At 39.0% G+C, this 14,147-nt stretch overlaps 2 protein-coding genes across 5 annotated transcripts in view; one reads left to right on the top strand and one right to left on the bottom strand.

Annotated features, from left to right (window-relative positions):
- Positions 1–8,378, top strand: part of FAM69A (family with sequence similarity 69, member A) — a 35,953-nt gene extending 27,575 nt beyond the window's left edge. For 3 of the 4 annotated variants that reach the window (XM_011939987.1, XM_011939986.1, XM_011939988.1), the window contains 3 exons: positions 129–236; positions 3,659–3,835; positions 6,360–8,378. In XM_011939987.1, coding sequence (XP_011795377.1) covers positions 129–236; positions 3,659–3,835; positions 6,360–7,172 — 1,098 coding nt within the window. In that variant the 3' untranslated portion in view covers positions 7,173–8,378. The remainder of the gene's footprint in view (positions 1–128; positions 237–3,658; positions 3,836–6,359) is intronic. The other variant, XM_011939989.1, reaches the window with a different exon arrangement.
- Positions 8,379–8,609: 231 nt separating this feature from the next.
- Positions 8,610–14,147, bottom strand: part of RPL5 (ribosomal protein L5) — a 13,877-nt gene continuing 8,339 nt past the window's right edge. Inside the window, exons 5-8 of the mRNA XM_011940043.1 lie at positions 14,053–14,147; positions 12,838–13,015; positions 9,879–9,967; positions 8,610–8,763 (exon numbers count right to left, since the gene is read on the bottom strand). Of these exons, the coding sequence (XP_011795433.1) occupies positions 8,664–8,763; positions 9,879–9,967; positions 12,838–13,015; positions 14,053–14,147 (462 nt within the window). The 3' untranslated portion in view covers positions 8,610–8,663. The remainder of the gene's footprint in view (positions 8,764–9,878; positions 9,968–12,837; positions 13,016–14,052) is intronic.

Genomic DNA, 14,147 nt, shown 5'->3' with positions numbered 1-14,147 from the left:
GTCTGTCGAAGTCCAAAGCCTCAGTTCTTTTTGTCATAGAACTTTCTCATAAAGGACATAGATAGCTCTTTATGCTTCTTCTTATGAATATTTTTCTATTAACTGCTTTTTTCTTTCCTGGTTTTTAGTGTGACAAGTACAAGACTGGAGTTATTGATGGGCCTGCATGTAACAGCCTTTGTGTTACAGAAACTCTTTACTTTGGAAAATGCTTATCCACCAAGCCCAACAATCAGGTATGGACATTATGAGTAAACATTCCAGAATTATAGTGTACTCTAATTTTACCAGAAATTAAAGGCATTATTAAAAGAATTCTTGAACCAAAGCTTTGAGACATTATATGTATTTCAATTTTGTATGCTTTGATTAATTCATTCAACAGACATTTATTTTATTTTAATTTTTTGAGACAGAATCTGTTGTCCAGGCTGGAGTACAGTGGTGAGATCTCTACTCACTGCAAACTCCACTTCCCAGGCTCAAGTGAGCCTCCCACCTCAGCCTCCCATGTAGCTGGGACTATAGGCTCACGCAACCACACTTGGCTAATTTTTTGTATTTTTGTAGAAACAGAGTCCTGCCATGTTGCCCAGGCTGGTCTCGACCTCAACCTCCTGAGCTCAAGCAATCCACCCACCTTGGCTTCCCAAAGTGCTGGGATTATAGGTGTGAGCCACCGCACCTGGCCAGTCAACAGATATGTGTTAATCTATTCCCAGTATATTCCAGACACTGTTTTGTTTTGTTTTTGTTTTTCTGTCAGCACTTTGATCTTAGACAGATGCTGTTTGAGTTACCAGGAATACAATGGTGATTAAGGCAACCTGGTGCAGTGGCTCACACATGTAATCCCAACACTTTGGGAGGCTGAGATGGGAGGACCACTTGAGCCCAGGAGTTTGAGACCAGCCTGGGCAATGTAGGGAGACCCTGTCTCTCCAAAATTAAAAAAAAATTTTAAAAAGCCAGGTATGGTGGTGCACACCCATAGTTCTAGCTACTCAGGAGGCTGGGGTGGGAAGATTGCTTGAGCCCAGGAGGTTGAGGCTACAGTGAGCGCCCCAGCTTGGGTGACAGAGTGAGACCCTGTCTCAAAAAATAATAAAATACAGACAGCCGGGCCCATTGGCACACGCCTGTAATCCCAGCACTTCGGGAGGCCAAGGTGGGTGGATTGCTTTAGTCCAGGAGTTTGAGGCCTACCTGAGCAACATAGCAAAACCCTGTCTCTACAAAAAATACAAAAATTAGCTAGGTGGCCAGGCACGGTGGCACACACCTGTAATCCCAGCACTTTGGGAGGCTGAGGTGGTAGGTCACTTGAGGCCAGGAGTTCGAGACCAACCTGAGCAACGTAGCAAAACCCCAGCTCTACTAAAAACACAAAAAATTAGCTGGGTATGGTGGCGCATGCCTGTAATCCCAACTACTCCAGAGGCTGAGGCACAAGAATCGCTTGAACCTGGAAGGTGGAGGCTCCAGTGAGCCAAGATCTCACACCATTGCACTCCAGCCTGGACAACAGAGCGAGACTCTGTCTCAAAAAATATATGTATTAGCTGGGTGTGGTGGCACACACCTATGGTCCCAGCTACTCGGGAGGCTGAGGTGGGGTGATCACTTGAGCCCAGGAGGTCAAGGCTGCAGTGAGCCACGTTCATGTCACTGCACTCCAGCCTGGGTGACAGAGTAAGACCCTGTCTCAAAAAAAAAAAGACAAGATTGCTCCCTTATAGACCTTATATGATCCCAGAAGGACAGGAGGCACAGTTGATAAATAAATAAATAAACAAAATAATTATAGACTATGGTGTGTTCTATGGGAGATACAGAGGGCAAATAGAGAGTGCAGTGTCGGGGATGGTGAGAAGTGCTTTAGAGGACGTGATCAGAGAAGACCTTTCTGAAATAATATCTGAACTTATACCTTAATAAAGAATTCATAGGCATGGGCAAAGGACAGGATGAACTAAATCACAAAAGAACTGCAAACAGCTGATGAACATAATGAAAAAAAATTCTACCTTTTCATCAGAGAAATAAGAATAAAACAATAGAATATCTAATTGGGGTAGAAGAAAATACAACGAAACATCCAGAGCACTGGAAAATTGCATTTTAATGTTCATCTTATGATTACTAAATTTTCTTGTATAAATATGCATTATTCTTATAGAAATTTAAAATAATTCTTAAGTTGACAATATTAATCATGTTAAAGACAATTTCTAAAACAAAGTCCAACATTTGAGTGTCTCCTGCATGCCAGGCACTGTTTGAGGCACTGAGGGAGACAGATAAAGCCTCTAACCTCGTGTTCTAATGTGAGATGAGACAGATAGTAATAAACTGATAAATAAATAAATATGATAATTTTAGACAGTACAAAAGGCTATGAGGATAATGAAACAGGATTAGAGGTGACCCGGAGGTGGAAGAGGATCTATTCTAGACATGGGGTCAGGGAAGGCTTTCTAAATGCAATGTGTGATCTGAGACTTGAATGATGTAAAGGAGCCAGCCACGTGAAGATCTAGGAGAGCACATTCCAGGCAGAGCCAGCAAGTGAAGCAGGTCAGGAAGCGGAAACAAGCATGATAGCTTTAACCTATCACAGAAAGACCAGTGTAGCTGGGACTTTGAGAAACGGAGTACATGGTACAAGATCAGGTTGGAAACATAGGCGAGGCCAGCTCAAATGGAGCCCAACCGGTCATGCAAAGGACTTTGGACTTTAATTGAAATGGGAATTTATTAGAGGGTTTGGAGCAAGGCAGTGAAATGATGTTTTGTTTGGATTAATATTAATAATATGATTTTTTTTTTTTTTTTTTTTTATGTAGAAGAGGGGCAACCTATCCTAGTGGTAAAGACCTCAGCTCTTTTCAGCATGTTACTTCACCTGTCTCTGCTTCAGTTTCCCCATCAGTGAAATAAGTATAATGATAGTACCTACCACCTAAGGTTGGTACGAGGATTAAAATAATAGCAAATCAGTAAAAGCTGGGTGTGGTGGCTCATGCCTATAATCCCAGCAACTTGGGAGGCTGAGGCGGGTGAGTCACTGGGCAATACAGCAAGACCCCATCTGTACAACAAAAAAATTTTAATTAGCCAGGTTTGGTGGGACATGCCCATAGTCCTAGCTACTTGGGAGACTGAGGCAGGAAGATTCCTTGAGCTCAGGAGTTTGAGGCTGCAATAAGCTATGATTATGCCACTGAACTCCAGCCTGGGTGACAAAGCGAGACCCTGTCTCTAAAATAAATTAGTAGACCATAGGACATAGTTAACACTATATAATATTAGTTTGATAAATAACTAGATACTTAAATAGTAGTTAATTTTGGGGAAGTGGGATTATGGAAGTAGAATGTTTGGGAACTTTGCTTTTGCCTTACATCCTTCTCATTGGACTTTTTGAAAAATATATTTAGGCATGTATTACTCTTGTAATTTAAAAAAATTAGTTTAAGGAAAAAATCTTGAGTATGATTTCAAGTTTGCAGTTCAAAAATAAAGTCACACTTCAACCTCAATGTTTAATGCTTGTTTTGTTTTGTTTAGAGGAAGAGGACCCTAAAAATATAGTGGTATATTTCTTAAGAGTTTTCTACTCAGTATAATACATAACTTGCCACTCTTTTTTACATAGATGTATTTAGGGATTTGGGATAATCTACCAGGTGTTGTGAAATGTCAAATGGAACAAGCGCTTCATCTTGATTTTGGAACTGAATTGGAACCAAGAAAAGAAATAGTACTATTTGATAAGCCAACTAGAGGAACTACTGTACAGAAATTTAAAGAAATGGTCTATAGTCTCTTTAAGGTAAGTATATCCATTCACATGTTGCTAGTGTGAAGTGGGACTCTTCAGAGGAACTGGCAGGACCTCATCCTAAGCCATTAAAGTTTTGATATTCTTTGACCTCTATCAGGTACTCCATCCTGAGGAAATAATTATAAGAGGCCAGGCATGGTGGCTCACGCCTGTTATCCCAACACTTTGGGAGGCCAAGGCAGGAGGATCACTTGAGCCCAGGAGTTCAAGTCCAGCCTGGGCAACATAGTAAGACCTCAGCTATATATATGTATATGTATATAAGCCAGGAATGGTGGCATGTGCCTGTAGTCCTAACTACTTTGAGAGGCTGAGGTGCGAGGATTGCTTGAGCCTGGGAGGTCAAGGTTGCAGTGAGCCAAGATCTCACCACTGCACTCCAACCTGGGCAACAAAGTAAGACCCTGTTTCAAAAAAAAAAAAAAGAAAAGAAATCTGTATTGGAGAATGTTTACTTTAACATTATTTATGATAGCTAAAACTGTCCAGATATGAGGAGGGAGTTCATTAATCAGAGTGCTGTACAGTTTGACATGAAAATTAATTCAAAAAAGGTGAAATAAAATTAGTATACTCAGAATTGTGGTTATTAGAGGCTGGGAAGGGTACAGAGGAGGAGAGGTTGGTTAACAGATTCAAAATTACAGCTAGATAGGCAGAGTAAGTTCTAGTGTTCTATAGCACTATAGGGTAAAGAGATTAATAATTTTTGTATATTTTCAAAAAACTAAAAGGATTGTGAATGTTCACAATGATAAATGTTTGAGACATTAATATGCTAATTACCTTGATTTGATCATTACACGTATGTGTGTATTGAAGTATCACTCTGTATCCCATGAATTTTTTTTCTGTTCTCATGCACAATACAGATAAGGCACAGGGCCTAGGCTGAGGTGCACATGGGAGTTTACCTCATTCTATACAGTCAGTGGAAGAACCCAGCTTGGGATAGCACCAGGAGGCCTGGGGTTTTTTTTGTTTTGTTTTGTTTTCTGCCTTTTTTTAAGACGGTTTTTTGTTTTGTTTTTTTGGCAAGGTCTTGGTCTTGTGCCCAAGCTGGAGTGTGCAAGTGGCATGATCTCGGCTCATTGCAGCCTCAGCCTCCAGGGTTTAAGCCATCCTCCTGCCTCAGCCCCCCAAGTAGCTGGGATCACAGGCGCACCACTACACCTGGCTAAGGTTTTTTTTTTTTAGATGGAGTCTTGCTCTGTTGCCCAGGCTGGAGTGCAATGGCATGGTCTCGGCTCACTGCAACCTTGCCTCCCAGATTCAAGCAATTCTCCTGCTTCAGCCTCCCAAGCAGCTGGGATTACAGGCACCCACCACCACACTCGGCTAATTTTTGTATTTTTAGTAGAGATGGGATTTCACTCCCATTTTTAGTAGAGATGGGATTTTGGCAAGGCTGGTCTCGAATTCTGACCTCGTGGTGATCCACCCGCCTCAGCCTCCCAAAGTGCTGGGATTACAGGCATGAGTCACCGCACCCAGCATTTTTTTTTTTTTAAGCAGAGACAGGGTTTCACCATGTTGCCCAGGCTGGTCTAGAACTCCTGAGCTCAAGCTATCTGCCCACCTTGGCTTCCCAAAGTGCTGGAATTACAGGCTTGAGCAGTGGCACCCATCAGTATCCCATAAAGTTATAGTTATTACATATCACTAAAACTAATGGGAAAAAAAGCATAGCAGTTCCTCCCATGCAAAAAAAATAGAACTCTGCAAATTTTTTTTTTTTAATTTAGAGAACTACTAATATAAAGATTAAATAGAAATATAAGAAAGTTTTGGGAAAAAAATTTATTTTCATTGCTCTTTTATTTTCACTCAAATTTTTTATTTGGTCATTTTACATGAATTTCAGACTATTTTATCCCAGAGAAACAGGGAAATACTTTTTAACCTTCATTATTATACTACTACTACTTGAACAAAATAATTATTAATGTGATAAAGACAAAATAGGATAAAATAATTAGGCCAGGCATGGTGGCTCATGCCTGTAATCCCAGCACTTTGGGAGGCTGAGGTAGGAGGATCACCTGAGCCCAGGAGTTTGAGACCAGCCTGCACAACGTAGTGAGATTCCCATCTCTAAACAAAAGAGAAAATGATTTTTAGTTGACCCTTATTATAACTTTGATGTAAGTACATTACAGTACAATTTTTCAAGTCCACATATGAGGGGGTAGTTTTTTAATGTATGAATGAGGAATAATTACTTTGTTGGTTAACTATCTAAAGGGCCTGAAGGGGGCAGGGGAGTTAGAGTGGCCATTTCCTAAGAAACAGACAAGTATTTTACAGTGGGTTTTACTGCAGTTACATAAAGCATGGTTCCAGTTCACTTAGGAAGGATCACAAATATTTGGAGATATAATACATCAAGTTCTTTTATGGGAATTCAGTACTATTATTTCTAGCATGGTTAATAGTGCCCATAAAGGAACTCAGTATGTTGCATGGGAGGTATTTTTCATTCCTTCTGTGTAATTAGCCAAACTCTTGACAGGCAAAATTGGGTGACCAAGGAAACCTCTCTGAACTGGTTAATCTCATCTTAACGGTGGCTGATGGAGACAAAGATGGCCAGGTTTCCTTGGGAGAAGCAAAATCAGCATGGGCACTTCTTCAACTGAATGAATTTCTTCTCATGGTGATACTTCAAGATAAAGAACATACCCCTAAATTAATGGGATTCTGTGGTGACCTGTATGTGATGGAAAGTGTTGAATATACCTCTCTTTATGGAATAAGCCTTCCTTGGGTCATTGAACTTTTTATTCCATCTGGATTCAGAAGAAGCATGGATCAGCTGTTCACACCATCATGGCCAAGAAAGGCAAAAATAGCCATAGGACTTCTAGAATTTGTGGAAGATGTTTTCCATGGCCCCTATGGAAATTTCCTCATGTGCGATACTAGTGCCAAAAACCTAGGATATAATGATAAGTATGATTTGAAAATGGTGGATATGAGAAAAATTGTGCCAGAGACAAACCTGAAAGAACTTATTAAGGATCGTCACTGTGAGTCTGATTTGGACTGTGTCTATGGCACAGATTGTAGAACTAGCTGTGATCAGAGTACAATGAAGTGTACTTCAGAAGTGATACAACCAAACTTGGCAAAAGCCTGTCAGTTACTCAAAGACTACCTACTGCGTGGTGCTCCAAGTGAAATTCGTGAAGAATTAGAAAAGCAGCTTTATTCTTGTATTGCTCTCAAAGTCACAGCAAATCAAATGGAAATGGAACATTCTTTGATACTAAATAACCTAAAAACATTATTGTGGAAGAAAATTTCCTACACTAATGACTCTTAGTTCATTTGGACATAGTTACAATTTTAAGAAACTTGCCACTTTTAAAGAACAATTTTGAGCATTAAAAAAATGGCTTCAGATTCCTGCCAGTTACACAAAACTCCTTCCCCCAGGCCTGAGAAGCCACCAGTATGTGATTACTGAAGTAATGGCAGGTGTAAGATCAACAGGTCCCCAAGATGTCATTCCTGCCCTTTTAGAAGCCCTGTTACATCTCCGAAGTATGTTCATTATTTAACTATTTTGACTGACTTTAAAAACCAATGCTGTGAAAAGCCTCATTCCATAAACATCAACAGTGAGTCATCTGTAGATTTACCTTAGCCAAAATACCAATGCTGGAAACATTGTGTTTGCATTCAAGCTGCTGTTCAGCAAGAAAATTTATAAATTTACTAATATCTTAGCATGGTAAAGTTTGCACATTAACAGAAATTAAGACTGCAAAGCAGGTTAAACTTGCTCCTTTATAAACATGTTGGGTTAATAGCATGGTTTATTCTATTAAAGACTTACACACCCATTTTTAACCTCATTCAGCCATCAGCTGTTATGTGTAGCTTCACAATGTTTCAAGTGGCTTACTTCAAGAAATCTTATACTTGACAATACACCAATTTTATTGACTGAAAATGGATGAACTTTCCTAAAGATTCAAAGGGCCCATCTTAGTATCACACAGCTGACTTGAGCCCTTCAAAACTGACATCTTAAGGCCCAATCAAGATCCATATATCCTGCCATTGATCTTTGTGCAAGTGGGACTGTAAGTGCAAGACTAAAATACATTATAGCAGACTTTTTAGAATAACTTTCCATTTTCAAACAGTATATATCCTGTGGGCCAAAGGGCTATTTCTTAAAGACGCATGTAAATGTATTCATCTGATGTTTTTTGCCCCACGTAAACTTGATATTCAAGGTTTAATATTTGCTCCTTTCATATTTTCACACGTATACGCAGATTTGGCATGTACCTTTCAACATCTCCATAAAATTAAACACCTTTTGGAGAAAAGATCCAGTATTTTCTGCTCAAAGGTTTCACCTATTAAAGTGGATATGTTAAAAATCTATGTGACCTTCACTGGACAGCTCTCTCTCAAAACTTTCCTTCAACGCCATGGATTAGCACCAGTTTTGTTTACTTTAAGGTACTTTTCCCATTAATCATCTGGTTATAATAAATGGATGGAAGAAATATTTCCCAGTGATGGCTGGTCTGCTACTTGCCAGATTTTTAGGAAGAGCTGTTCATCATACAACATAAGGGATAATGACTCCTGTCAGGTAAAACAGATGCCCAAGAAATAACAACTTTTCTTAAAAAGTTACACTTATTTTCTTGGAGGAAAAAACCTGTCAACTCCTTTGCTTTTATAAAATATTTCAGGATATTTCCTATAAGGTTCGTAAGAATAAGAGCTTAACACAGAAGTAGTTTCTGTCTGTACGTTTATTGCCTATATCTGAAAAATCATATTGTTTGGTTTAGCTCTCAGCAGCCCGCTCCTGAGCTCTGAGGAAGCTTGCCTTCTTTTGAGCTACCCGATCCTTCTTCTGAGCAAGAGACATTTTGGGACGGTTCCACCTACAAAAGATAGGAATATATATTTTTTAAACCATAACTGAATAGAACAGAGAATAATTTAAAATTTTAATTTTAATAAAATTTATTTTAAGAGAATATTTAAGACTTTGGAATCAGAAGGAGGCTAAAAGTTCAAATACAGTTACTTACGTATGATCTTAAGCTAACTTTCCCAAACCCCAACTTCTATAATGTCCTACTACCACAGGGTCGAAAGTCCAATAGAAGACACGTTCGATCCAGCAATCCCACTTCTAGGTATTTGCCCAAATGTTTTGAAATCAGTTTGTCCAAGAGAGTGGCACTCCCATGTTCATTGCAGTATATATTAATAACAACAGATAAATAGATAAAAGAAATGTGGTATACATATACATAATGGAATATTACTTAGTCTTTAAAAAAGATGGAAATTGTCATTTGCAACATGAATGGAAGTGGAGAATATTGTGCTCAGTGAAGCCAGGCACAAAAAGACCAATACTTCATATTCATATAGAATCTAAAACAACGTAACTCACAGAAGCAGAGAGAAGAATGGTGGTTACAGAGGTTGGTGGGGGTGGTGGGTGCAAAGAATGGGCAGATAGTTAAGTATAAAACCTCCAACTGGAGGAATATGTTTTTTTTTCAGTTCTATTGCACAGCATGATGAATACAGAGTATTGTACGCTTCACAATTAAGAGAATAAATTTCAAATGTTCTCGCCACAAAGTGTTAACTATTTGAGGTGAATGTTAAATACACTGATTACTACACATTGTATTTGTAGGCCATTACATCACTTTATGCTTACATGTTCATCAAGTATTACTTTCTATTCCATTTAAAGATCAAAACATGAAAGAGCAACAAAAAGCAACTTTTTTGTCAGCCAATAAAAAATGCAGTAACCAGTACTTAGACTGTACTAGGATAGAAAGCCACCTCAGTAGTGTCTGAGGCTAACACATTTCTATCACCACAGTTACTTTTGCAAACCTGGTTCCCTTCGCTTCTGCCACATCATGCAGAGCTAGTGATCGAGTTTGCACAATTACACCAAGTCTGCCCCACGTGGGAACCACTCCTAACCTGTTTTCTTGAAAAGACAAAAAAAAAAAAAAAGACGTACCTCTTCTTTTTAACTTCTTTCTTGGGCTTCTTTTCATAGACTGGATTCTCTCGTATAGCAGCATGTGCCTTCTTATACATCTCCTCCATCTGAAACAAAGGAAAGCAAACAGTACTTGGTTTCATTTCACATGCCCTACTATATTAATGCAACCATAACTTATTTGTCCTTCTAAGTCAGATTCTCAAAAGGAACTAAACTAAATCAATGTTGGTAAACACTTTAACTTCTAACAAATTCCCAATTTTTGCCTTATGCAATGTGAATTATCGCTATTCATACAACTCCATCTTAAGAAAAAAAAAATCAGGTCAGGTGTGGTGGTTCATGCCTGTAATCTCAAGCACTTTGGGAGTCTGAAGTGGGAGGATCACTTGAGCCCAGGAGTTTGAGACCAGCTAAGGCAACATAGTGAGACCTGTCTCCAAAAAAAAAAACTAACTAGCCAAGTGGCAATTATTAATGGTGGCATGCACCTGTAGTCCCAGCTGCAGAACTACACTTGAGTCCACGAAGTCAAGACTGCAGTGGCACAATCACAGCTCACTGGACCCCAGCCTAGGTGACAGAATCAGACCTCATCTCTACCAAAAACTAAAAAAATTAGCAGGGCATGGTGATGCACACCTGTAACCCCAGCTACCTCGGGAGCCTGAGGTGGAAGGATTGCTTAAGCCCAGAAGTTTGAAGTTGCAATGAGCTATAATTGTGCCATTGCACCCCAACCTGGGCAACAGAACAGAACAAGATCCTGCCTCAAAAAAAATAAAAAAAATAAGAAAAAGAAAAATTTGCATGTACTTCTGAGAAATTCAGCCACACTTCTTGAGTCACTCTAAATCAAATTTTTGTCAGCAGAAATACTGCGCTTCTCATTTTAAAATGCTGTCTGGCCTAGATTCTTTCATTCAAGAACAAGTGCCAAAAGTATCAGTTAAGATGATGAATGTATGTGACCAAGAGTCACAACACTGACATAGCTTAACTGAGACCAAGGACTGGATACAGGCCAACAAGCAAATTCATCTGTCGTCCCACAATCCCTAGGCTTTTGTTTTCCATCTTTATTTCACAGGCCTTTTAAAGTAATTCCCAGCATTAAGTACCACCAAGGACATCTTCTGTCTTTCACTACTACCAATCCCTAGTATCTGGTGGTAATATAAGGCCTCTAGGACCAGAAAGACGTCAGAAATTTTCCTGAAAAGCCAACCGATCAGTTATGTTATTGGGCAATTTTTTGGTTTATTTTTTGACACAAAGTCTTGCTGTTGCTCAGGCTGGAGTGCAGTAGCGCGATCCCAGCTCAGTGCAACCTCCACCTCCAGGATTCCAGTAATTCTTCTGCCTCAGCCTCCTGAGTCACTGGGATTACAGGAGTGAGCCACCATGCCCAGCTACTTTTTGTATTTTTAGCAGAGACAGGGTTTCACCACATTGGCAAGGCTGGTCTCGAACTCCTGACCTCAGGTGATCTGCCCACCTCGGCCTCCCAAGTCCAGGGATTACAGGAGTGAGCTACCATGCCCTGCCAGGGCAATTCTGTTCTAAAACTCACTGGAAAAAAAAAAAAAAAAGCTGCAACTCTCTGAATACCTAATAATTATAGCCCACTACAGACTATGTCACAGTAATCCAGGTCTCTAAAATTATTCATTCAATGTGGAGATGTGATTACTACATGTATTTGCATAAAGGTTATTAGTAAAGGAAAATAATGCAAAAATGCTCACTGCATTTGAAACCTCAACTACCTATACCCATTTTGAAAGTTAATTTCCCTACCTCTTCTAGCACTCTACTAGAGCTGTTCACTAACAAATAACAAATCCATTTGATGACTTCATATATAGTCATTCAACAAATCTAAGTAACCCAGTTTCTTCCAAGACGTCAGACAAGTAGACATGTAGATAATGCCATGAATCAGGTAAAGACCACTTCCTGTTGGAGACACATCAGATGTCTGCATAGGATTTCAGCAGGCACATTGAAGGATAGAGGCCACTGTAGATAAAATTAATGAGCCAGCTAGAAAAATACATTAGCCAAAAAGTAGTCTAGCTGAAGGCAGGCATGTATACAGGAAAGCATTAGGAAGTAAACATCTGAAAGCACAAACTGTGAGTCTGAAAGTTCTGAGCAAGTATGACATGACTACATCAAGATACAGGTTAGGAAGTAAATTTTGCAGGACTAATAGAATCATCATCTAAAAGTAAATGACCTCTTTTCTTTACCAGGATGAAGTCGTAAGTAACAAAGAAATCTAACGCAGTAAAAATTAACAAGCACCTACATTACTGATAAAAAACTACTCTTCTTTTCCTAACTCAGAACTCAAGCTATGTGTTTATTCAGCCTTTACACTGTGTCCAAAGCACAGAAATAACAGAAAGTCATCATTTCCCAACTACAACTCTGCTTTTATCCAAAATAGAAGCTACTACACACTTACAAAAAAGAACTTGGGTCAGGCACAATGGCTCTCATCTGTAAGCCCAGCACTTTGGGAGTCGTTCTTGCATACACGACTCCCCTCATTTCTACATCATCATGCAGACCCGGTGATCAAATCTCTTTTCCTGTGTACATGTCTGAGATAATTGGAAAGCCCAGAATATAGCACACATATGCTACGAAGAGCTTCCCTCCCAGATGGTGCCAAATAAGTGAAGTTTATTATCTAACACCTCCTATCAAACAAAGCAGATTACAACAATGATTACAGGAATGACATCTACAAATACATAACAGCCAAAGCATAAAAGGTAGCCAAATCTTCATTTACTTGAAGTCTCCCACACTTGAGCATCTAAAAGATTACTAAAAGAATGCTGACACGTCTAGCTCAGTACTACCCTGAAACATACCTATATAACAATGTTACCTGCCCCCAAAAGAATAAACCTATTTCTATAAATTAACCAACATAGACATTTTTAGGTAAATGTTTTACCATGTCTGGAGTTACACTGTTCTTTATGTATTGAGAGAACTGTTTCTTGTAAGCATCTTCATCTTCTTCCATTAAATAGCGCATATAATCTGCAACATTCTGGCCCATGATGTGTTTCCGGTGTACTTCTGCATTAAATTCCTTGCTTTCAGAATCATAACCAGGGAATCGTTTGGTACTAAAATAAAGTTATTCATATTTTAGTATAGACTCACTTAACTTAGTTTACTATTAAGAATTTACTTCAGTAGCTGCCATCAGTCCCGTCTTGAAACAGTTATCGCATCATATGCAACCAAAGGACCAACTACTGACTGCTCAGTTAGTGGGATATCATCATTCAGCAGCTCATCTCTGAATTCCTGGACAGAAAAGAAATTCATGCTACAAACACCTTTAAAAGCCATTACCAAGGCTTTCTACCACTGCAAAATTAGTTATCCAGCACATTAGCAAAGGAAGGAGTTTCAAAACTTATACTCCAAATCCTTTAATTTTCAGTGGGTACATGGGAATAAGTGATTTGTCCAAGATCACAGTTAATGAAACTATCAAGTGAGAATGCTCTTGGTGTACTTGCAACTAACTCCCCCCACCCACCTCCACATCATAAAAGCAAAATTTCAGTTAGGTTGTATTTTAGGCTTACCAAAAATTACTATTTCTTGGTTAAATCACCAAATACTAAAATATTCCTAAGAAGTTAATAAATCAAGATGCATAGACTCAACAATAAAAAATACAAATTAACCTACTTAACTTCCCAAAATGGCCTACAATCTTATTCCTAGTTGCAGGTTTAGAAATCTCTCATAAGCCTTTTCCTCAAACTCCTTATAAAATTCTAGGATCCACCTTTTTGCATAATTCAGCAAATCATTTTTATTCTGATTGAAAAAAGAAAGTACATGGAGAAAGAGGATGGAGTTGCTCATTGCTAATAAAAATTAAGTCATATGCAAAAGGTAGTGGTTTCAATCCCATCTCTTTAACTGGCCCGAAAAACTTGGACAAATAACTCTGAGCCTCTGACTCTTAATTTATAAAATGGGCTATAATTCCTTCCTACCCTACCAGGTTTCTCCTGCATTGTACCTAGGCATACAGGAGGCATTCAATGATAGCTACTTTAATTCAGTTATCTCCACAACCCAACTAGTTAAAAACAGGGAAGTACCAGAATCCAGGCACCAAGATCTTAAATAGTATTCTTACCTGTGAGGGATAGACAAGCCTCCATCCACAGCTCCCTTCAGGGCGCCAAAAACTTTATTGCCAGTGGTAGTTCTGGCAAGGCCTGCATCCAAATA

This window comes from Colobus angolensis, unplaced genomic scaffold (assembly GCF_000951035.1).
Source record: "Colobus angolensis palliatus isolate OR3802 unplaced genomic scaffold, Cang.pa_1.0 Scaffold186, whole genome shotgun sequence".
Lineage (NCBI taxonomy): Eukaryota > Metazoa > Chordata > Mammalia > Primates > Cercopithecidae > Colobus > Colobus angolensis.
This window is presented reverse-complemented; position numbering and strand designations above follow the sequence as displayed.